The sequence below is a fragment of the Castor canadensis genome, chromosome 18 (genome assembly GCF_047511655.1).
Source record: "Castor canadensis chromosome 18, mCasCan1.hap1v2, whole genome shotgun sequence".
NCBI lineage: Eukaryota > Metazoa > Chordata > Mammalia > Rodentia > Castoridae > Castor > Castor canadensis.
Genome location: NC_133403.1, coordinates 37796588 through 37821090, shown reverse-complemented (window position 1 = coordinate 37821090; position 24503 = coordinate 37796588). Strand labels below are relative to the sequence as shown.

Here is a 24503-nt window from a genome sequence, read left to right as displayed (position 1 = left end):
AACTCCTGACCCACAGAAACTGAGAGATCATAAAATCATGTGGTTTTAAGCCCCTCGATTTGACAATGAGTCATAGAAAATGAATACTGACCTTGCAGGTGGAGCCTCCCATTAGTCTGTCCCCCCACCTCCAGCCCTCCCAGCTACCTAAGCTGAAAAACAAATGATTTCAAACTTAGTAGCCTAAAACAGACCCCATGAATTACATTTGCCAGTTTCTGCAAGTAGGAATTGGGACGAGCTTGGCTGGGCAGTTCCAGCCCAGGGCTCCTCACTTGACTGTAGTCTTGTCGTCTCCAAGTCATCTGAAGGCTTGATGGGAGCTGGAGGGACACCCATGTAGATCAGGTTAGTGTGAGCTTGTGACTGGGGGCCTCAGCTCCTGTCCCCATGGCCTCTCCACAGCAAAGCTGGAGCGTCTTGTAGACTTTCCCTACAACCAGCTATCCAAGAGACCAAGATGGAGGCTGCCATGTCTTTTAATTAAGACTTGGTCTCGGAAGTCCCAGGGCCACTTTCACTGCATTTAGTGGCTTCATTATGAGAGGGGCACACAAGGGACAGCGTGAACTCCAGGAGGCAGGGGCAGACTGGCCACCATGCTGGTCACCCTTCCCTCTTCAGGCATGCCACTCACACTCGCCACTCCAGGGCTTTGCAAAGACCATTCCCCTGCCTGCCCAGCCTCTCTCCCTGCTCCCCCCACCCTCCCTGCTCCAGATCTCCAGGTCTCCAGATCTCAGTAGGGGTCAGCTATGGCTTTGTGGGACTTGAAGTTTAATTTAGGGGTCCTTGCTCAAGATCACAAAGACACAAATACCTTCTGCAAATTTTCTTAATCAAAGGATCAATATTAGGACCTCCTGTGCAAAGGCCCTAACCTTTCCTTCAGCATCACCAGAAGAGCTGTGATGACCTCACTTTCTTGGAGGACTCTCCAGGGTCCCTAAACTGGATAACATGCATTACTTAAGTCTCCCCATGTGCCACATGTATAAGGAGACATCGACAACTCACAAAGTACCAAGTCTTACCCAAAATCTCTTGGTACATGTTTCTTTTTAGATAGCCATCTGGCATAATAGTGAGCCAGGCAAGGTCACTGGAGTCCCACTCCAGGGTAACAAAAACACATTTACAAGAAAATTTCAGCTGGAGACAATCCCATGGAGAAAGTGAAGCAGGGAAATGAGAGCTCAAGAATGGCTGGCCTCTCTGAGTCTGGCATGAGGAAGAGGAGTGAGTCAGCGGAAGGGTTCCAAGCAGAAGGGTTCTGAGCAGAAGGAACAGCAGGTGCAAAGGCCCTGGGGCAAAAATAAGGCTTGGTATTCAAACTGAGCAGAGGCTGCTGTGTCTGGAGCAGTGGCCAGGGAAAGCAGGGGATGAGGACAAGAGGGCAAGGAAAGGGCAGACCAGGTGGAACTTTCCAGAATGGGCAAGAAGACTGGGCTTTATTATTACTAAGTAAAATTCTTCTGGCATAAAATTAACCACTTAAAAAAGTCCAGGGACTGGGGGTGTGGCTTGTTGGCAGAGCCTAGTGTGTGTGAAGTCCTTGGTTCCATCCCCAAACCAGAGAGGGAGAGAGGGAGAGAGAGAGACAGAGGAAGAGAGGGAGAGAGAGGGAGATAGCAAATTCACAATGTGTCAATCATCGGTGTTACCTATTACCTAGCCCTGGCGTTTAATCTAAGTGAGACGCCCCTGGAGGGTTTGGGTTTGGCTGGGATTTGCTCATCCCAGAGGCTCCTGCTCTATTGCTTCACCTGTTCCCCCCAGGAGGATCCCAGGCCACACCCCTTCTCTTCCTCATAAGAAGGGCTTCCTTCCCTTCCAAATCTTTCCTCTGCTCTTCCCAGTAAAGCTGGGGGGTGAGGGGGAGGAGAGAAAAGGGGGTTTAATCCCCAGCTTCAAGTATCTCCAAATAGTAGCAGGGAAAGTGACTGAGGCTGGCAGCTAATGGGGTACTGGCACTTGTGGTTTCAGAGGCACAGATTTTCCCCTTAACAGGCAGGAGAATTTTCTTATCCACTCCAGGGCTGGACCTCAACCCTGTGGCAGGGACCCAGCACTATGGAGAGGTCACTAGCTCACCTTTACTATGGAGGGAACTCAGCTCTCAGCAGCCTCTGACCGCCCATCATCTAATCTCTCCTTACTCAGCCTCCCCTCGGGAGAGAGGGACAATGACAGTCCCTGCCTTGCAGGGGTGATGTGGGGACAGAGTGAGGTGACATGGGCACACAGTATTTGTGTATATTTTCTATGTCAGTATATGCTTTTTAAAAGCACAGGAACACAGGTAGAACTCGGAATGTTACTGGATTCTCGAACATTTATGTGAATTGAAGATATTCTTTACAAGACTCATTGGCAACTAGTTTAAACTTATTTTTAAAAACTCGGTGGCCCAAATGAAACATCTCTGTGCCAGGCTTGCATGGGATTAACCTGGCAGAATTGCCTCCCCTCTGGCTGTGGAAGTTTCCTGTTCTTCCTGGGAATCTTCCTGGGGACACCTGTCCCCTCCAGTCTCCAGAGCTTCCTGCAGACATCACTTGTGGAAGGTCTGCCCCGCACAAGCACTAGGTACTTAATAAAAATGAACCTGTGGGAACCCAGTGAAGGAAGTGTGTATCCCCTTGGACAGACCTCTTGACCAGGGTGTCCAGCGAGTGAGGTTCCTGACAGGAACTTGAATTGTGCTTTTTCAGGCTCCAAGGTCTTGGGTCAACTTGTTCTTGGCACTGTCCCCTGGGCTGTCAGTCCTGCCTCATGTTCCCAATTGTCTTACAGGCTGCAGGCAGGCTGGTCTGTCCACCCTAGCGCCCAGCCGGACAGACAGAGGAAGCAGGAAGAGCTGACGGATGAGGAGAAGGAAATCATCAACAGGGTGATCGCCAGAGCTGAGAAAATGGAGGAGATGGAGCAGGAGAGGATTGGGTGAGGTCAACGACCCCCCTCCGAGCCAGGGGCAAGGGCAGTGGGGGAGGGATGGACACAGGCTGTGGCTTAATGACTTCGTGACTTGTAGGCCCCCCACCCAGGCACACCTGGAATCTTTGCTGCCTGAGGTAGGAAAAGCCAGAAGAAGAGAAAAAGGGAAAGAAGAGAGGACAGGGTGGCTGGGCAGAGATGCTTCTTGGCTGGAGGAGGGGAAGAAGAAGAGGACTGGTGACAGAGAAAAGGGGGATTGTCCTCAAAGTCTGCAAGGGGTGGGGTGGGCATGAGATGAGCATGGCAGGGTGGGGGGCTTAGTCAATGACAACTGTATAGAGTGACCTCCAGAGGCACTGGCCTTGAAGATGCCAGAACACACGGCTGAGGACTGAGTGAGCAGACACAGTGTAAAAGGCAGTGGTTCACACTTTTGTGCAGAAGCTTAAGTTGACCTTAGAGCAGAGTGGCATTTGTTACCAGGGACTAGGAATTGGGGGGAGAGGAAAAGATGGAGCCAGGACGGTTAACAGTGCAGGTGGCAGTTAAGTAGGCAAATGACTTCCAACGTAGCTATGGTTGACAATAGTTAACTGGATACTTCGATGGGCTCCTGGAGAGGATTTTGAATGTCCCTAATACAAAAGACATGGTGACTGTTTGAGGTGATGAATATGCAAATTTCCCTGGTCTGATTGTTACACATTGTATACTATGTCATGCTGCCTTCCATAAATATGTACAATTATGCAACAATTAGTGGAGACAGGGAGCAAGAGCATCTGAAATGACCTGAAGAAGAGAAGTAGAGAAGCTGATCCCCCTCAGAGGCAGGTACAGGCAAGAGGTCCCTGAGGTTGGCCTAGGGGTCTGGGCTGGAGAACCTGGACCTCCGCCGTTTGCCTCATAGCCCCATGTGCTCGCTGGCAGACTGGAGGAGAGATGGTTACAGCACAGGTTTCTTTAGTTCCTGCTCCTGTAATACTCTGTGTTGAGCAAATTCAGGGAAGGAGGGAAAAGGACTCAGAGTGCAGAGACAATGCACACGTGTGATGGGAGAAAAGCAAGGCGTGTGAGCTTGTGTGGTGTGTGTGAAGAGAGTGATAGTCAAAGCGCCAAGGGCAATGCTGGAAGAAAGGGATGGTTTGTGGGTGGGCTGGTGGGGGGGCAGTGGTAATCCATCAGTGTGGGGAGGTGACCAAGAAAAGAGTAGGGAGCCTCTTGGCATGGGTAGAAACTGGCTGCCCAGAGGCAGCGAGGTCTGCAGCAGGGTCCCCTACACCCCGATCTTCAGTAGGAACCAAGAAGTCCATGACACCCCCAGGCCCTCTTGTTGGGACAGACACTACCAACTGCTTACAACTTAATCCAGCCCGGTGTGCCTTGACTTCTGTTCCAAATGCTCAGCTGGGGACTAGAGAGGTTCTTGAGTGGAAAGTAATGCCATGGAGATGCAGGAGGGGGTGCTTTGATCCAAACCTCTGAGGGTAACGTTTTTTCTTGGGAACAAGCCAGGAAGATCAGAGGTGCTGCTCCCAAAAAGACACCCTCCTTCCCTCCCACCTCAGGTGGTTGCCGAAGAGATGAGTGAGAGAGGCTTGCTTTAGGCTCAGGTTCTTATTTAGCTTTTGCAAAGCTGTTTCAGGAATGGGGAGTCCTCCAGGTGGTTGCTTTTACCTCATTCAACGATGGGCCTCAGGCCTGGGAGAAGGAAGGACAGCGATGTCAAGGATATAAACTGGAAGAAGTGTTTTCTTCAACCCTTTCCCTCAGTAGCTGGCTTACCAGTTTAGGATACCACCAGGATATTTTGTACTCCACAATTTAGTTTGACTCATGTATGTCACTTCCAATAATCTAACTTAAGATTCCTGAAGGCAGGGGGTTTTGCCTGTTCTGTTCTCTCCAGGCAGAGTCTGCTAGTAGGGACACAGAAAAATAAGTTAAGTGAAAGAGAGATTGTGGTAAATGATACCGTCCTCCAAAATCTTTCTACATCACCTGTGGCCAAGCGGGTAGGGAGTTTAGAACCTTGTCCAGGGTCCAAATTCCTAGGAAAAGTACTCTGATTGGCTGGCTTATGTCAGGTGCTAGCCTTCATCCGATCAGCTGTAGCCAGGAATGCCAGACTCCTCGTACAAGTCAGGGGATCCTTGTGGGTTGAGCAGATCCCAGCTTGAACATTCTAGAATACAGTAGATGGAGTCTGTGCCTTAACGTCCATGGCCTGACATATTCTTCCACCAACCTGGTGGCATGACAGCTGAGCATAGTGGATAAAAGTTGGGATCTCAAAGTCAGAGAAACCTGGGTTCAAATTCCTGCTCTGCCACTTATTCTCTGTATTACCTTATGTGAGCCACTTTCCCGTCCTGTGCCTCAGTTTCCTCACATGCAAAATGGGGGTAAATTTGCACATGCTTCTTGGTGAATATTCAGTTAACACGAAAGGATTGTTACAATGCTTTGCTCAGAACACAGGCTTAATAAGTGATGGTAACTATTTAGGGTGAGTTTAAAGTAACATTTTTTTTTAAAGACACTCATTTTTGACCCTAGCTAGAGCCTCCAGTCTACAAAGTGCCCTGAGACTCTAATTTGGCAAGCCCTGGAATCCAGGCAGCCTCTGGCTTCCCCTGCAGGGGATTTGAAAGGCTTCCATGGAAGCCGGGCCAAATCCATGTTGACAGAGTGAACCTTTGCTGAGACTGTGTGTGTTTTCTGCTGGCTTCCCAGTGTGGCTGTCCTCCGACAGCCCCAGAAGATTCTAGGCCTTGCTGGCAGCATCTCCAGAGGCAAACCCAATTCCATTTGTGTCTTCTAAGCTCCAGCCTGCCCTCATTCCTGTTCCACCCACCCATCTCTGGGATGGGATCAGAGAAGAGCCAGCTGAAAGCCAGGTGGAATATCAGGCACAGAGCAAAACTGCAAGTGGAGTGGAGGGCTGCAGGTGTGGCTCAAGTGATAGAGAGCTCGCCTAGGAAGGTGAAGGAGTTCATGCCCCAATACTGCCAAAGAAGAAGAAGAAGAAGAGGAAGAAAACAAGAAATAATAACTCGTTTACAGGGTGTGGTAGCTTACATCTATAATCCCAGAGACTATGGAGGTGGCGATTAGGATGATTATGGTTTGAGACCAACCTGGGTAAAAAGTTATTGTGACCCCCTTCCCTCTCAACAAAATAGCTGGGCATGGTGGTGCATTCCTGTAATTCTAGCTACACAGGAGACGTAAGTAGGAGGACCATAGTTCTGACCAGCCCAGGCAATAAAACGCAAAAACCTAGCCCAAAACAAACCAAAGCAAAAAGGACTGGGGCATGGCTTAAGTAGTGTAGCTCTTGCCTAGTAAGCATGAGGCCCTGAGTTCAAACCCCAGAACCACAAAAAAAAAAAAAAAAAAGAAAGAAAGAAAAAAGAAAAGAAAAAAAGAGAGAGAGAGAAGAGTATAATTGGGGTGCTGGTTGGGGCTCCCACTACAGAACCTGAGGCTCTCAGTTGACAAAACTTCAAGACTTGTTTCCCCACTCATCAAATGACTCACTGTGATTTTCAGGATTCTTCTCACTCAGCCTCTAGTGTTCTGGGGAATCTGGTGCAGGACCCCACACTGCAGTGTGCCTGTCAGAACAAATGGGCACCTTCTAACTATATTAAAATTGCAGGAGTATCTGTGTCCCCTTCTGGGTCCAGACACCAGCTCCGAGATGTTGAATTTTCTTTTCTATTACCTGAGCGAAAGCCATCTGAGGACATTGTTAATGAACATCATAAAATATTAACCATCCTGGTGCCACGAATAGAGCACTTACTGTGAACCCAAAGCCCTGTATTTTAAACCTTCATTTGCATTCACTCATTAACGGCTCCTCTCAACCCTATCATCTGTATTTTGCAGGTGAGGTTTAGACAGCCAGGATCATTTGCCCAAGGTCACAGAGAGGAAAGTCTCCCATCCCTGTGTGGCTGACTCTCAGAGCTATGCTGTTAACTCTACGAGGTGTCCTTCCTCGAGGCCTGTTCCCAAATTCCTAGACTGTGCAATCTGAATGCTTAAGAGTTCAGGTTTGAGGGAAGGGCATTGGGAACGGAGGTTGCACTCTTCCAGGGATTCTTCCAGCTCTGATTAACCAGTCTCTGCCTCTCCTGCTGACAGAGTTGGTCTCTGTGCTACTGCAGCTCAGGATTTCCAGGGGGCAAAGGCCTTCGGGCTTCCCCAAGAGGCCCTGTCTTCTCCCGGCAGTTTTGCTAGAGTCAGTGCCCCAGCATGCCCTGGGCCATGGAGCAGGTCAGAGGGCTCTGTCCTGGTCTCTTCTGCCTGGGAAGTGTTGACACCATCACTCACACCCATCTTGATCTCTTTAGCATCCCCAGCGGAAGAGATGGTGGCCAGGAGAGAAAGTCTTGAAACTGGTACTGGAGTGTTGTTCTCGACGATAGTTTAACTCTTTCAATAAACTATCTCTCAATAGTTGATTGAAAGGATAGCAAAGCACCCTGACAGGTGGGACTTAGTGAAAGAGCTGTGTCAAAGAATGGCTGAAGTCTAGGAGGTGACATAGGGCTCTACCTGGCTTAGGTCCAACTCTTCTACCTTGAAACTATATTTGTGATTGGCTGGTGCCTAGTCAACTTCTCATTAAATCCAACCACCTGTTCGTCCCTCTCCTTATCAAACTGGACATTCCAGGAGGGTTTGGTCAGCTTGTCCTGGCCTTGGGACCCCCTCCCCACACTGTGCAGCTTTGTCTTGTTATTTTAGTAAGGTTTATTAATGTTATTTTATTAAGGTTTAGTAAGGTTATTTTTTTGAGAAGCCCGTTGTTTCCCACACCTCTTTAGCTGTCTGCTTTTAAAGTGCCTCTCTCATCCAAAATGGAGTCTCTTCTGTCATTGCTTCCCTTAGAAAACCATCTTGTTTTCCCCTCACATTTCTTCTGCAAGTGCAAAGTGGGAGTTCAGGCTTTATTTTGCAACAGACTTTCTGTATTAAGTGGGACACACTGTTTGCAAGGATTAGAAAACTAAATCCATCCAGGATGTCTGTTATGTGTTACTATGTAACAAACCACCCAACATTTAGTGACTTAAAGCAACAATAATCTAGAGTCTTTTCGTGATTCTGTGGGTTCAGAATTCAGCAGGGCTCTGCTCAGCAGGTTTTCTGCTCCATGGAGTGCTGCAGTGCTGGCTGGCATTGCTCACTTAGCTGTGTTGAGCTGGTGGCGGCACTGGAGTGGACAGACAGGACCGAAGAGTCCCACCCAGGTCTGTACCTTCATGCTCTCACCTGGCCCCTCTCTGTGTGCGAGGCAGTAGCTCCTCCTCCTCCATACGGCAGCTGGATCCCAGGAGTGTAAAAGTGGAAGTTTCTAGATCTCTCTCTCTCTCTCTCCATCTTTATCTCTCTCTCTCTAGCCCTCTCTCTCTTTCTCTCTCCCACCCTCCCTTTGTCCCCTCCCTCAAACAAGTTTGAACTCAGGTCCTACACCTTAAGCCACTCCACCAGCCCTTTTTTGTGATTGGTTTTTTCAAGATAGGATCTTGAGAACTACTTGCCTGGGGCTGGCTTCAAACTGCGATCCTGATCTCTGCCTCATGAGTAGCTAGGATTACAGGCAAAAGCCACCAGTGCCCGGTTCTAGGTCTCTTAATGGCCAAGTCTGGCTCTGGCAGAGCGTCCTTCCCACCCCATGGCATTGGAGAGGGGAAATAGATCCCTTCTCTTTAAGGGAAGAATGGCATGTGTGTATGAGGGAGAAAATCTTTTTTGGCAGCCATTTTTGGTGACTCTACCATATTGTACAAAAAAAAAGGGGGGGGGGTAATATAAGTACTCAATGATATCTCATGGAATCCAAGGTCAGGAACAGTCTAGCCTCATGAAAATCTGCGTCTCATCTTATATGTTAGAAAATATAACTACACTATCCCAGTGTTTATCGCTCTTCTTAGTCCTAATTCCAAATTCCCAGGAAAAGAACTCTGATTGGCCCAGTTCACCCAGGTGTCTTTCTTCCTCTAATCAGCTCTGGCCAGAGGTGCCATGTCATACAAACAAGGTTGCTGAGGGCTTCTCCTAAGCCTGAAAAGGCCCTTGTTGAGTTGGGAAGGCATTGTCTGGAATTAAACATTTGCCTAGAAAATATGTTTGCATCTCCTCCACCCCAGCCTGCCATTTGGGGGTGTTTGTCCATTAATCTCTCCCACTGTGTCCATATTTCTTCCTGTCCAGAGCCTCCCAAAGGCATCTGCTCGTGTATCCTACCTGGAAAGAGACTGACAGCTGGGTGGCTTCTATTTGAGGTCAGTTTTCCTAAACAGATGGACCCAAAAAAGTAATTAAGACTTGTCCTTAACCTTGACATCCAGACATGGTGATGGAGGAGAAAGTCAGAGAGACCCAGGGAGACCTGTTGTCGGCAGAATCTGTTGTGTTCCTATCACCTCCCCACCCGTGTTCCCACACCCTCCATCTTTTTTGGCACAGAATTTTTTCAAAATACAGACAGAGGGAGAAGTGAGCAATAATTCCTCAAACTTGACACATCTTCTTAGGAAACTGTCTTTCCTATATGACAATAAGCCAAGCCATACTTTTCTCTTTCTAAAGGAGCCCCCCACCCACATTTAACCTGGAGTTCTAGACATTCTATGGATTCGATTTGAGGAGTTTTTTTATACACATAGTTATGCATATGTCTATAGGCATTTTCCAGAAGAAACATTCATAGATTTCACTGGGCTTGGGGGGAACTCTGAACCCCTCTGGGCTGAAAGCTACTGAGTAGTACCTCCATTTCCCAGGGAATTAAAGCAGTGAGCTCTGTCCAGCCTTGCTGCTTTATGGAATCTGTGCAGACAAACATGAAAGCTTTCTGAATTCCTTCATCAACCCAGAATCTGCCATCAGGAAGAGCACAAATCGAAAGACAAAGACCAGACCAGTACAGATAGATACACTGTAGCCAGTGGGGAACCCTCAGCAGAGTTAACACCCTGCTATTTGGACTATCAGCCTCCAAAACTATAAAAAAAAAAAAAAAAAGGAAGAGCACAAATCAGTGGTAGGGCGAATCATCTGTAAAATGGAAAGTCCAGTCAGATGGTCTCCAAGTCCGTGTAGCCCAGGGCTTTCCAACCTCAGTCCAGTTCCACTGAGGACAGATGTTATTTGTACTGAGGGTGCGTCAGGCATCATAGGAAGTTTACCAGACTCTCTGCCTCTACCTAGCAGAGATCTGTAGCAATTTTTCACCAGCTGTGACAACCAAGGTCATCCCCAAATACTGCCTGATGTCCCCCAAGGGCAAAGTCACTCCTGGCTGAGAACCATCACCTTTTGCTGGTGGTTCAAAGAGGAAATCAAACGAATGGAGAAACTTTCTGCCATCAAATTCAACTTTTAGGGGAAAAAAAAATCACAACAAACCACCATTCTGAAGCACCCCATGCTCTGCTGTGCTCAGAGCTCTATGTACTCTTCACACCAGCCCTACAGAGAGGATCATGTTATCATCATTCCCATTTTACAGCTGAGGAAACTGAGGCACAAAGCAGCTAAGCAGCCTACTTGGAGCCACACAGTCACTGGTCACTGGCTCATCGGCTCCAGGCTCAGAGTCCTATTCTACTATTCCAAAGGGGAACGTTTATCTCCAAGCACCATTTAGAAGCTTTCAAATAGGCTCGATTTCCTTTAATCCTCCTAATGTCTTTGCTGACTCTTCTGCTCTCTCGGTGAGGTCAAGCCACCTGCCCAGAGGTGCACAGCCTTTACCTGGCCACACCAGACTTTAAACTTGAACTTGTCTTTCATTTTATCCTAGAGCCTTTGGGGGTGCAGGTGGGGAGGCCAATTGACAGATGGTTGCAGGGATGTAGAGAAGTCAATAAATTATAGGTGTTTTAGATTCATCAGGCTAATTGACTGTCTCATCTGCTTCATCTTTCCAAAGGACATTCATTCCTCCCTGCCACAATAACCCTTGTCCTCTGTAGGTCTCAGCACCAATTCTCTATTACCCATGACAGGAAAGGACAGAGGGAAGGGTTAGATGGAGCACTGAATGAAACAGTCTTCTCTCTTCTGGCATCCAAGCACTCAGATTCACGACCATGGGTACTTGGGCAAGTGTGCCTCAGTTTCCCCACCTGTAAAGTAGGAATGAATAACAGAACTGATCTTATGAGCTGATGATGGCTAAAGGAGAATGTGTGTGTCAAGTGCTCAGCATGGTGACTGGGACAGGAAGCACCCACAAACAGCGATGCTGACTGCATCTCTTCCTGGGCTATGGCAGGCACCCTGCACAGCACCGACTCCATCAGCACAGCTGAACCTCCATCTGTCTTCTCTCTCAGCTCCTCAATGTGTGGAGGACTAGGCAGGAAGCCCTCCACCAGTTCTCCATGGAGAGAGACGCTCTGTGGCTCCTGGGGTGGTGACAGTGACAGATCACACTGAGAATTAATGAGTCTGTTATGCACACACTGCGTAACAGCTGCATGCTTCACTTGGAGCAGCTCAGTCATTTAAGGACAAATTCTGAATGACCCCTTGTTGGAGCCTCAGGCTGGCCTCTGCCACAGCAACAGTCTCCCCATTCACAGCAGATGGTTTGATCCAGTCCTGACTTCAGAAAGTGTCAAGGTTAATAAACTCTTTGCTAATATTCCCCACTTGGCAATTAGAGTGAGGTGAACAGCATGTGGAGTGATTCTGGAATTGATGGTGTGTGAGTGTGTGTGAGAGAGACAGACAGACAGACAGAGACAGCACGGCATCCAGGCTCCCACTCTGCTGTCTTGTAACTTACCAACGTGAGATCATGGTCAACTGCTGCTTGTATGGGCTGCAACTCTGGCACCACCTGTCAATTGATGGAGTCTCAGCTTTTAGTCATTTTTCCTGCTGATCCATCCAGGGCCCAGCACAGAAGCCCTCCACTCCCGGACAAGCAGAGAGTCCTCTCGAGGCACACTTGCGTTCTGGTGTGGTGGTCTCCATGTCTTCTCTCCCACATCATCAAGACACTGTGACAATACTAGCTAGAGGCTTAGATCAGTGGCCTGAATGTTTTGGGGGCCTGTCTGGGCTTTTCTGAGGGACCTGAGCTTAACAGACAAGCAGCTCTCCACCCACCATTTGGCTCATGCCCTGTCTGCTGGAGGAAGGAAGGGTTGGAGCCGGGCTGTCTGCACACGTGGAAAGGATGCCAGTAGATAAAGATGCTGATCTCGTGTGCGTGTGTGTGTGCCTCTGCAGATGTGCCTGTGGACATGCATGTTTATTTGTGATCACATGTGCGTGTGTGTTTTAGAAATAGGGATGTGAGTCCCATAAATTTACAGTCACAGCAGCCACCTGAAAAACTTTAGAAGGCCAGGCGTGATGGTGCTGCCTGCAATCTCAGCACTCAGGAGCGGAGGCAGTAGGATTCCAAGTTCCAAGCTCACCTGAGCTACAAAAAACAAACAAGAAAAGAAAAGAGAGCTTTAGAAACAAGGATTTCATAAGCAGATGATAGCACCCTGGCTGCACAGAAAAATGAAAGTGCAGGGAATTATAAAAGCCATAAATTTCCAGAAGAAATAATGAGCAGTGACCATTGCTGAGCAGTTACTGTGCTGCGGACATTTCACAAACACGGTTTTATCTTTTCTTTGTCCCACCTGCTCTGCTCACTACTGGCCCCTCACTGTCTACCTGGCACATAGCAGGCAGTTTATAAATATTTGCTAAATGAATGAGTAATGGTCTGCATCCTTTTGGATGACAATGTCAGACCAGTTAAGAATCTACTTCCTGCTGCTTCCCTCTGTAGGTCATGCTTTGGTGCCCAGAGGAGGGGATATGGGGTCATATAGTCTCTCTGGTGCTTATGGGACATCCTAAGGAAGAGGAGGTGCTCATCCAACCCCAATGAGCAGCACACAGTCCCCTGAAACACCAGCCTGGTGATGGATATGTCCTGGATGTGAGCAGCCATCATAAAGTTAATGCGGCATATAAAGACAACTAGAGAATGACAGCTACTTACAGTGTCCAGCTAATTGGGCACTTAGCATGGAGGATAGGGTGGAGCCCTGAGACAGGCAATAAAATCAGGCTGCCAGCAAGGACTGGTTTCTTAGTCACCTTCTTCAGTGTCAGAGAAGAAGGAGACATTTAGATGCTTCTGCCTCAGCTCCTGGGATCCCTGGGTGCTGTCCCCAGTTGGAAAGCCTGGGTACAGCTCATCTAACAGCTGGGGGCATAGTCTGGGAAGAGGGTCCAGAGAAGAAAGGTCTTTTATGGCTAAGAGAAGGATTCAAATCTGAATTTTTTAATTCTTGGTCTGCATTGCTCCTTCTTCAAATGTTCCCTTTCTTCTCTGACACAAGGCAGTGTGTGGTCACTGTAACACCGCTGAGATAGGAGAGGAGTCTGGGTAATTGAAGGAGGAGAGGAGGACAAAGGCATTAATGAAGTTCCCACTCAGCAATGATCCTTGTGAAAATTCTGATGCTTCGCATCTGATGATTTTCAGGACACACAACACATGCTCCTCCCTCACACTTACACCTGCTGACAATTCTGCATCCTGGGTTTTTGGAGTTTTCTTCCCCCACTTAACATAATAAGGAGAGCATTTGCCTGTGTGATTTGCCTCACCTCTTCTCCCTTCCTGCTGCATTTCTCTAAGAGGGAGAGGGGTGTAACTCAGGGGTGAGCCCTCACCTAGCTTGTGGGGGTCCATGGGTTCCATCCCTAGCACCAGAAAAAAAAATGCTCAAAGTGTGGCCAGGGGTTCATAGGCTGCAGAATCAGATGGAAAGCCCCTTTAAAATGAGAGCTTTCCCCAGGGGATCTATGTGTGCCATAAACTTGGGGACACTCCCTCATGCAGGGGCTCCCAATAGGCTGCATGCTTGAAGACTGACATCAGGCTGAACGAGTCGCATGGCTGGCTAAGAAGATGGAGACGAGGACTGGCAATGATTTAATGCTGTGTGACCTCCTGCCATGGTGGTTGAGCTTTCTCCCACACTCATGGAGGGCTCTCCTGCCAAGACTGCTAAAAACAAATATTCCTTCTGGGGTGCAAATATAGAAATGTTTTGTCACCAGGATGCACACTCATTTGTAACTCACGGACTTTAGGGTCACAATTTTGACTTTGCTTTCTGAGAAGTTTGATTTCTGAATTTCACATCTCTGGCTGTTGGGATTTTCCACGTGGCAGCCCCAGTATTTGGTGCTACAAAGAGGATGTCCAAACAGGTGGCTGCAAGAAACTTCCTCCGCTGTCCTGATTATGGGTGCAGAAGGAAGACCTTGTCCCCCCAGTGTGAGTCCATCCTCTTAACTGATGTCTACTAAATTCATGGGTGGCAAGGGTCTGAGCTGAGCCATCTCAGTACGGTCCTTGCCTGGATGGATTTGCATGCTGTTTGTTACTGCTGATGGAAGCAAATGAGACCCTCCCTGTGCACGTATGTGAACAGAGCCTGCAGGACTGGTGGAGGAGAGTCAGGCATTCTCACAGGGAGGTTTCAGCATGAATTTGGAAGCAGTGGGCAAATCCATAGCCTTCATTGTCCAAGAAGAAGCAGAAAGACCTTTCGCTTCCTCAGCAGAGAACACTGAAGTTTAGAGTTGGATTATTTACACATATTCTCTCCCTGAGCTGAATTAGCAAAGCTCAACACAGGGCAGGAAGTCCTGGGAGGCTTCATGGAAAACTAGGTCCTAGCCTTGGCTGGCTGTGTGGCTCCCACAATCCTCTCACCCTCTCTGTTGCATTGGACTCCCAAAGGTAGAGTGAGAAGAAGAAAAGTATTTTCTGGCTGGTGTAGTGGATGAAGGAGATGGGGGGGGGGGGAGGAAGACTATACAAAAGGAAAATGTCACCATCAATTCCCACTCCTTCCTCCGTAATATTGTATCATTCTGCGCCATCTAAAGACCTCCTGCAGTTTAAGTGCATCAGTGTGTTTTAAAACCTTGGGAACAACTTTGCAAAAGAACTCTAATCCAATATCCCAAACAAATAACGATCAAAACAGACAGGCTTGAATGCAATGGGGTGTGGGGGCCCCTCAGAATCTCCCATCATGCCGCCATACTGGGTGGCCTCTGAACTGGCTCTGTGGAACCCCTGGGGTGCCAAGAATCACAGTTTGACAACAACGGATGTAGTCCAATGCCTATCTCTGAAGAACTGAAGCCCAGAGAGGCAAAAACCATGACCCAAGTCCTGAGGTCCTCCATTCTTTCCTGAGGATTCTTTCAAAGAACAACGACGATGACAGTTGCTGGGTATCTCGTCCCAACTGCAGGCAACAGAAGCAACTGAGATGATGTGTGACTCAGTGCTTGCTGAGGGACCCCTGGTGCCAAGGCAGGGGAGTGGGTCTGGGTGAGATGGGATTGCTTCAGACGGTGCCCTGGCTGGGTATGGCACTTGGGAACAGGAACTTGGGGCTGGACCTCTTGGGTCTGAATCCAGCTTTCACCACTTCTTAGCTGAATGGTCTAGCCTGGTGCTGGTCTGCTTAGCAGGACCATGCAGCTAACAGGGTGTCTCCAGGCAGACGGGGAGCTGTCCAGCATCACAAGAGAGGACCCTACTGAATATTGCTAGCCTGGGAATAGATCAAAATCCCAAACTGAAAGTATGGTAAGGGTTCATTAAAATTCACATGATCCCGTCTACTCAGGAGATGGAAGTAGAAGATTCATGTTCAAGGCAAAAGAAATGGAGACCTCTGTCTCAAAAACAAGCCATGCATGGTGGTGCATGTCTGTAATCCCAGCTACACGGGAGGATCATGGTCCTAGACTGGCCCAAGCAAAATTGCAAGACCCTATTTGAAAAACATACTAAAAGAAGCACTGGGGACACAGCTCAAGTGGTAGAATGCTTGCCCAGGAAGTGTGAGTCCTTGAGTTCAAATCCCAGTGTCACCAAATAAAAATCAACGTGGTGTTTACCTCCATGCCTGGCACCTAACAAGTGCTCAGCGACCAGCGGCTGTGATCATTCTAGGAGTTCTGAGATCACGGTCTGTGGGCTTGCTCCTCGCTGCTGCCTGCCCCATGGCCCTGTGGAAATAGTTTCCATGGAGGCTCAGGAGGGTGGGGAGATGAGGAAGAGCTGGGGCAGAGCGTGGTGGGCTTCAGCTCTGCACCTGCCGCTCCCCAGCCGCCCTGGAGGATCTGGGTCACAGTGGCTTCTGGGTTCTCCCCCAGCACAGCAGCGCCTCTCTGGAATGGATCCCAAGAGAAAAGCCACCATTTCTAACACTGCGAGTCAGAGCACTGTGAAGACCTGGGGGAAACACTGGCCCCGGTGGCTGCAGGAAGAGCTGCCAGGGACCCTCTGCAGGCTATGATGCCCAGGCCCCTCCCATCGGTTCTCTCGCACAGGGTCCATCACGCAGTCCAGACCATGGAGGGGTGGACAGGCTCCACCAAGCCCAGTGGCTGTGTCTGGAATGGGAAAAGTCCAGGAAGGAAGGGCAAGGAGATGACTTCAACTCAGCAGGAAGTGTTTTTAAATAAAACCACCTGAGACAGAAACAGGGGTCCCACAGGTGGAGTGGTCACACAGCCTGGCTGTCTCATTACCCAGTATGTGCCTTGAGCTCAGAGGCATTGTTGTGGAACTTTCTAGAAAGCAGCACCTCCGGCTCCAGACCTGGTATTTCAGAACCTGTGTTCACATGAGCACCTGTGTCACCGTGTGCACACGATGTCTGGGAAATTCTAGTGTGATGCACACAAAACACGGGCTGTAATTTTGGCTCTGCTGCTACCTAGCTGTGTTACCATGGGCAAGTCACTTAACTCCTCTGTGCCTCACTTCCCTTGCTTGTAAAATGGCATCATAGCAGTGTCTGTCCCCTAGGGTGGCCAAATGCCTCCATGCCAGGCAAACAGTAAGTGCCACATAAGTGTACGTCAATATTGGCATCACTCCATTCTGCTTGCTTTTGCTGGGCACCAGTGTGGGAGTGGGCTTTTCCCACCTGGTCATTTGTCCATTCATGCCTGAGTATCCACGACTCACTGAGCTGGCTCCGAGCACACAGCAGGTGACAGGACAGACAAGATCCCTGGCCCATGGAGACTCATGGTCCAGAGGGCAGTTGGAGACTTGTTTCAAGCCAGTTAATAATTTAATGCAGAGAATCTCCCAGCTACGAATATGACAGATATGGGGAAAGTGACTCTTGGTGTAAATGAAATGGGTGAGCCAAGAAGGCTTCCAGGAGGAGGTGATAAAAATAACTGGAATCTTCAGGGTGAGGGGATCGAGGCAGGGGAGGTGTGAAAGTGTGTGCGTGTGTTTGTGTAATGGAAAAAAAGAGCAATCACAACTGTGTGTGTATGTGAGATTGTGCATTGCAGGCATAAGGAACAGAATGTGCACAGACACTGAGGCAGAGTAGAGCTGGAACTACAGGAAGGCTAGCGTGAGTATGACAATGTTTCTTACACTTGAGTGTGCGTCAGAACTGCAGGAGGGCTTGTGAATACAAAGATCACTGGGCCCATGCCTAGAATGGTTGATTCAGCTGGGCTGGGCTGGGGCCCAAGAACCTGCATTTCTCATGAGCTCTCTGCTGTTCCTCCTGCAGCTGGTCAGGTAACCAGCATGACACTGAGCATTGACCAAGACCAAAGGGAGAAGAGGTTCCAGGTTTCATCTGGGACCAGACCACAGGAGGTCTTGGAAGCCACAAGGAAAGGCAATCACCAAAGCTTTTAAAGTGGACCAGGGGTGACACAATCCAGTTCATTTATGCTTAGAAATGTCACATGGTAGTGGTGGAAACTGTGGAAGGAGGTCACTAAGGTCATCCAGAAGACAGATGGCAGTGACCGGTGATGACAGAGAGAAATAGGTAGATTCCAGAGTATTAGGGACACAAAAGGAACACTGAACGTGTCAGGGAAGACACCAGGAATCTGGTTTGAACATGTTGGTGGGTGACGGTGACATCTCTGTAACACAAGCTGGGGATGGGGACAGAGAGCCACCGGGCTAAGGACTTAGTTTGAAAGCATTAGTCTGACATGCCTGTGATGACATCCAAGTGCAAATGTCACGTGACGAATCAGACAACAGATCTAGAGCACCAAGGCAGTTCCCCTGGAGGAGACCACATCACACAGGAAGTCACTGCCTAGATGGACTTTGAGATCGTGATCTCCACGCAGGTTGCTGATGTTTTAGGAATGTGTTGGGAGGTTCATGCCTTCTTCTGAAGGGATGTCCACGAGACAGGGCTCAGAGGTGAAGTGTATCACACGGTCCACGATAGCTGCTGGGCCCCAGTCCCATGAGGTTTTCATTGCCTGTCTGCCTCCAGGCGCCTGGTGGATCGGCTGGAGAACATGAGGAAGAATGTGGCTGGGGACGGAGTGAACCGCTGCATCCTGTGTGGGGAGCAGCTGGGGCTGCTGGGCTCTGCCTGCGTGGTGTGCGAGGACTGTAAGAAGGTACGATTTCCTCTTTTCCTGCCTTGCACCTGTGGGGGAGGGGCTGGGCTCCAGCTTTGTGGGCCTGGGGTCTCGGAGAGGGGTGGAACTTAACTCAGGATGCTCCCATGGTCATCCTGATCCTAGTTCCTTCCCCTGGAAGTCACTCTAGTACTTTGGGGCTCCACCCTGGATGAACTTGAGGATACGGACAGTGGCAGAGCTAGTGAGGACCCTGTTTGTGACTTGGCAAGTTGAGTGTTGGCTGCAGGGTCTGCTGGGCACCGGTGTGTACAAGCATGCACGTCACATGCTTTCAGCATTCTCTTCCATGGGTTAGGACACAAGACTCCGAAACCTTCTCCAGTCAAGCTAGATCCTTGGGCTCTGAGAACTTTCATCCCTGAAGGGAAGCCCCCTGGCTCTCCTCACTATCCAGACTGTCTGCACTTGATATTCATCTTTAGGTCTGCCTGATCACAAACAAGGGAATCTCAGCTGGGGACATCCATCAGGTCACTTGGAATCTAGTGCTTGGTGCTACATTTGGAGTGGGAGAAAAAAAAACCCTCATCTATTCTGAAAAATATATCCACTACAGTCATCCAGTTAGTGAGAACCTGTATGTTGGGCTGTGTTTTGTCCCCAGAATGTGTGCACCAAGTGTGGAGTGGAGACCTCCAACAACCGCCCACACCCCGTGTGGCTTTGCAAGATCTGTATGGAGCAGAGAGAGGTGAGTGACCCAGTCCTGCTGGCTCCTGCAGCTCTCTGTCCCTCTGCAGAACCAGGGAGACACAATGGTCACATGGAGGCTGGGAGTCCTGGTTGGGTCTTCAATCTTAGGGGTTTGGTATGCAAGAAACCAACCTGGTAGAATGACCTCAGTGTTTGCATGGGTTTCTTTTCTACTACCCTTGTTCGTTTTTTCCCCCTTCTTCCCTCTTTATTCACCACTCTCTGGCTTCAATTCCCCCCCTTCCCTGTTGCTCACCTGCTGGGTTTTCCTCTCCCAACACCTTTTCTTTCTCTTTCTCTCTATTCTATCTCTCCAATTCTCATCTTTGTGTTTTTCTTTCCTTCTATTCTCCCCTTCTTGTGTGGTATCTTTTTTTCCCTCATTCTCCCAGTGTCCCCTTTTCACACTTTCTCTTTATTCTGTTTCTTCCGTGAGAGTCTTTTCTTACCCAGACCTGCCATTACTTTACTCAAATTAAAGAATTTCTCCTCCCAATTTCTTCATCACTCACCCCACCACACACACACAAATTCCTGCCCTTGAGACCTTGTCTCAGTGACCACGTCCTCCTCAGTGTCAGTTGGGGGCCTGAGAGGTCACAGTTGGTACACAGGGAGGCCCAGGAGGGGTTCATGAAGGTGTAGTTTGCAAAGGTCAGAGCTTACGGGACATCAGGTTACTGGAAATAGATAGTAAATCCCTTCCTAGGACCGGCAACAGCAGGGTGGCTTTTGCCATTCCCAAGACTGAGCAGAGGAGGGGAAGCTATGGAGCTGGAAGATAGGTGTAGCCTCATGGAAATGCCATCATTGTCCAGCTCCCACTCTCCCACTCTCCTCTGTGCCTGCCGACTCCTGCACTCTCCTTGACTAAGTAGCCTGAAGATCACATTCAAGGAAATCCATTTCCTGCAGCCTCCAGGGGCACAGAATAGGGTGGGGCAGCATGGAGAATGGATCTTACAGAAGGAATAGAAGACGTCCCTCATGTTATCCTGGGGGTGCTGCACTGTCTAGCCCATAGGGAAGGAGAAAGGCCTGCAGTGTTGGGGAAATTGTGGGTGAGTCACACTCTTTACCACAACCAGTGCAGCCACAGTTAAGAGGTGGTAGACTTGCCATCGAGCCCTTGTTCTTGTACTCTCTTGCTGAGTCCTATGAGGCCAGCCCTTAGCATTTCTGAAATTCAACTTTCCCCATCACTAAAACAGGCACCAGTGGGCTGGTTGTGTTGAACTTGGAAAGCTGATGTGTGGAATAAGTAAGTGTGTGAGTTATGGTGCCCATGGGGACAAAAATAACCACTGGTTCATAAAGAGAAGAGCAATAGTGTGTGGCTGCTGAGTCTTCAACTCTTCCTCTGTCCCCAGGTGTGGAAGCGATCTGGAGCATGGTTCTTCAAGGGCTTTCCCAAACAGGTCCTCCCTCAGCCTATGCCTATAAAGAAGACCACGCCCCGGCAGCCTGTTGGTGAGCAGACTGTTCTGGAGACCAAGCATACAGCCCGGATCCCAGCTCGAGGTAAGAGAAAAAGTACATCCCACCCCAGCACCAAGGACAGCTCCCGGCCAACTGGTCTACCTAGAGGATGTTCTGCCATGTTCCTATAACTGTCCAGTGGTGGGCAGTTGGCCTCTAGACTTGGATCCAGAGCTCCTTTTCGCATCCACAGCTCGCTGTGAAGCATGGGGGTGACATGGGAAACTCCAGCACATCCAGGCTGCCAAAAGACCTGGCTCTTCTCCCTGGTGAACAATTTAGAGTAGAAAAGAAGGGGAAATTAAAAGTGCAAATTGGCAGAGACTTCCACCACCAAAAGACACCTGGTAGCCTGGAGGACTTGCTGAAGATGCCTTCCTGGCCCCTTGTATTTCTATCAGCCATAAACAAATCTAAAATTCAACTAATTAAAAGTTAAAGATAGAGCTGGGCACCTGCCTGCCTCATAAACTTGAGGCCCTGAGTTCAAACTCCAGTACCAACAAAAAAAAAAGTTAATAATGAACCAGGTGTGGTAGTGCACACTTGTTAATCCCAGCGTTTGGAAGACTGAGGCAGGAGGATCTCGAGTTCAAGGCCAGCCCTGTCTCAAAACAAAAGTGAAAATGAATAGAACAGAAATTAGTAAAAATAAATGACCAATACTCTTGCTATATCTTTACTATACAAATATTATTGATTATTAAGATGATGACTGAAAGGGAAAGACAAAACTGTGGGAAAAAAAAAGCAACCACAATAAGAATAAACACATTTTAATTGGGTTAACACCTGGGACTGGCCAGATAAAGTCTTGTAATGACTTTGGTGAACACTTGTCACTGCAATCTGCCCAAATGGGGACTCTGGAGCCAAGCACAGGCAACACTTACGAAAAGAATGCTGTACATAATTCAACATCTCAAAAATGGCAGCGTTCCACTGTATTCCATAAGACACTTCTCAAGGTACCCAGCACAGGGCCTGGCACCAACACCCCCAGAAATGCTTTCTTCCTGGCAAGGCACCATTAGTAATGTGGGGCATTGTGGGGAATTTCCAGTTGTCAGCAGACAGTGCGCTCCTGAGCAGGGCCTGGATTCCCCTCCAGACTCCTATCAGCTGTTACTCCCCACCCTTCCACCATCCCCCCATTTCCCCCCTGAGTCCCCACGTTACCTCCTCCCACACACAGCCCTTTGCAAAGACCGCACAGCACACTGTCCTTTTCTAAGCCGATGTGCACTTGTAGTTTTGTGTGGGCAAAGGAAATAAAGCCAAATTGCAAAGGAGAGCTAGATCAGAGGGGAGATTAATCTTTTTCAATGTTCTTTCTTTTCTAGGGTTTAGACTCAGGGCCTCACACTTGCTAGGCAGACTCTCTACCAGCCCTTTTGCCTTTAGTTATTTTTCAAATAGGTTCTCGTGTTTTTCTCTGGGGCAGGCCTTAGACCATAATCAACCTATGGTCTCCAACATAGCTGGGATGACAGATGTGCACTGTCATGTCCAGTTTATCTGTTGAGATGGGGTCTTGCGAACTTTTTACCTGGGCTAGCCTCGAACCTTGATCCTCCCCATCTTTGCCTCCAAGTACCTGGGATTACAAGTGTGCACCACTGCCTGGCCTTTTTTTAAAATGTTTTGGGGAGGAGTGGATAAGCCCCTTTTTGATCTTCTGAACTAATAACTCTCCAGACACCAGAAAACCCGGGTTCCCATTACCTCTCTCTCTCTCTCGCTCTCTCTCTCTCTCTCTCTCTCTCTCTCTCTCCAGGTGACCCTGAGGACAGGAGGAGTCCAGGTCAGAAGACAGGTGAGTTCTGCCAACTCTGCTTCTGCTTCATACTTTGGGACAGGATTCCTTTACCCATGCCTCCATCACCTTCCTCTGTTCCATCTGTGCTTCTCCTTCCAGGCCCTGATGTAGCCTCTGCCCCTGGGCGAGGAAGCTTTGGGCCTCCAGTGCGCAGGGCCTCTGAGGCCAGAATGGGGGCATCGCCCCGGGATTCAGACAGCTGGGACCATGGCTATGGCGGGGGCACTGGAGATGCCAGCCGGAGCCCAGCAGGTGAGGGACAGGCAGGTCCAGAGGTGCCCATCGGAATCAGGAAGAGGGAGAATGGGAGAGTTTTCACTCATTTGCCCACCCCGTCTTTACTGAGCACCTATTGCATACCGTGTCCTATTCTAGATGCAGGTTCTAGTCTATGGTAGAGAGAAGACTGGATTCATGAACATTTCTGGGTCCTGGTGTTCACATTTTGGTCATGGCCTCTTCTTGCCCTAGCATCATGTGTAAGAAAAGTGGTTTTTTTTTTTTTTTTTTTTTGAGTCAGGGTCTGAAGAAAACCCAGGGAGAAATGCCTCTTGGCTTTGAGAAAAGTCAAGAGATATTCGAGTCCTTCCTTCCCTTGTCACATGGCCTCTCTGTGAAGACAGGGCAGTCAGCATGGCCAGGACACCACTGACAGGTGCTGGCATCTGGGGTCCAGCACCCCTGGGTTCCCAATTGTGGACTTATGTGGCAGGGGCATCCACAATGGGGTTTTTGGTCCATGAGTTTCTGTTGTTGAGGTGCTGGGATTTGAACTCAGAGCCTTGCACTTGCTAGGTGGGCACTCTACCACTTGAGCTAAACTTGGTTTTATTTCCATTTTGAGATAGCATCTCACTAACCTTGCCCTGGCTGACCTTGGACTGCTGTCTTCCTACTCTGCCTCCTGAGTCACTCGGGTTCCAGGCAGGCACCGCCACAGTCTCAGGATGGGGACATCTGTTGCTTTGCTAGTGAGGCGCTGAGTCTGGGTCTGCATCGGGTGGGCTGAATGTTTGGGTCCTGCATTGACCTCTGGTTTTTGCTTTCTTAGTTGGGGTTCATGGCTTAGCACCTCAGTTTCCCCTTCTGCTTGGCCACAGAGCTGGGCACACACAATCTGCTGTCCCAACACACCATACTGTGGTTCAGATGGGCAGAAAAAGGCAAACGTCTAAACCTACACCATCACAGAATGCTTGCACCAATCACGATCCTGAGCACTTCACGCAAGGCCTTCAATTAATCCTTGCCACAATCCCAACATCCAGGGATGGGGCTTTGGTGATCCCCATTTTACAGATGGAAAAACTGAGGCCCAAAGACGTGAAGCCACCACCTGTCCTGGGTTACACAGCTGATCATTGATTAAAATGAGAATTAAACCTACATCTGAGCAACACCAAAGTCTGCACTTCTCATTTTTCTCTACCAGAGATGTAGGGGTTTTTTTGTCCATGCTTTTCATTTTTCTTTTGTAAAACATATAAAAATTACATAGAGTTTATTATATATAATTTACTATTTTGACCACTTTTCATATACAGTTCAGTAGCATAAAATACACATTGTTGCACCACCACCTCAACATTCTCAACTGAAACTTTGTATCCATGAAACAATGATTCGGGTCCTCCATCCTTCCTGCCTGCTCTTTCTGTCTCTATGAGTTACACTGTTCTAGATGTCACATGTAGGTGGAATTGGACGATTTGTCTTTTTGTACCTGGCTTATACCACTTAGCATGACATCTTCAAGGTGCATCTGTGATTATGTCAGAATTTCCTTCCTTTTTATTTATCAGTTGAGGAACACTTGAGTTGTCTCCACCTTTTGGCTATTATAATTAGTGCCCTGTGAGTAAAACAAACAAATATCTCTTTAAGTCTTTCGAGTACACACCTTCAAGTGGAATTGCTGCACTGTTCGGCAATGGTGTATTTAATTTTTTGAGGAACCACCCTATAGTTTTCCACAGTGTGGACAGCACTTTCAGATTCCCCACCACCAATTCGAGAGACTTCTAATGTCTCCATCCTCACCAACACTTGCTCTTTTCTA

General features: G+C 48.7%; 1 protein-coding gene and 1 long non-coding RNA gene across 8 annotated transcripts in view; one reads left to right on the top strand and one right to left on the bottom strand.

Annotated features, from left to right (window-relative positions):
• Rph3a (rabphilin 3A) overlaps positions 1-24503 on the top strand; it is an 89410-nt gene that overhangs the window by 44788 nt on the left and 20119 nt on the right. For 6 of the 7 annotated variants that reach the window (XM_074060515.1, XM_074060517.1, XM_020179296.2 and 3 more), the window contains 6 exons: positions 2797-2943; positions 18300-18429; positions 19058-19144; positions 20517-20667; positions 22403-22441; positions 22544-22696. In XM_074060515.1, coding sequence (XP_073916616.1) covers positions 2797-2943; positions 18300-18429; positions 19058-19144; positions 20517-20667; positions 22403-22441; positions 22544-22696 — 707 coding nt within the window. The remainder of the gene's footprint in view (positions 1-2796; positions 2944-18299; positions 18430-19057; positions 19145-20516; positions 20668-22402; positions 22442-22543; positions 22697-24503) is intronic. The other variant, XM_074060519.1, reaches the window with a different exon arrangement.
• LOC141418771 (uncharacterized) lies at positions 2937-6661 on the bottom strand. The gene is made up of 3 exons (XR_012443402.1): positions 6481-6661; positions 4723-4853; positions 2937-4638 (listed from the first exon to the last, which is right to left on the bottom strand). It is a non-coding gene; the product is annotated as an uncharacterized lncRNA (long non-coding RNA).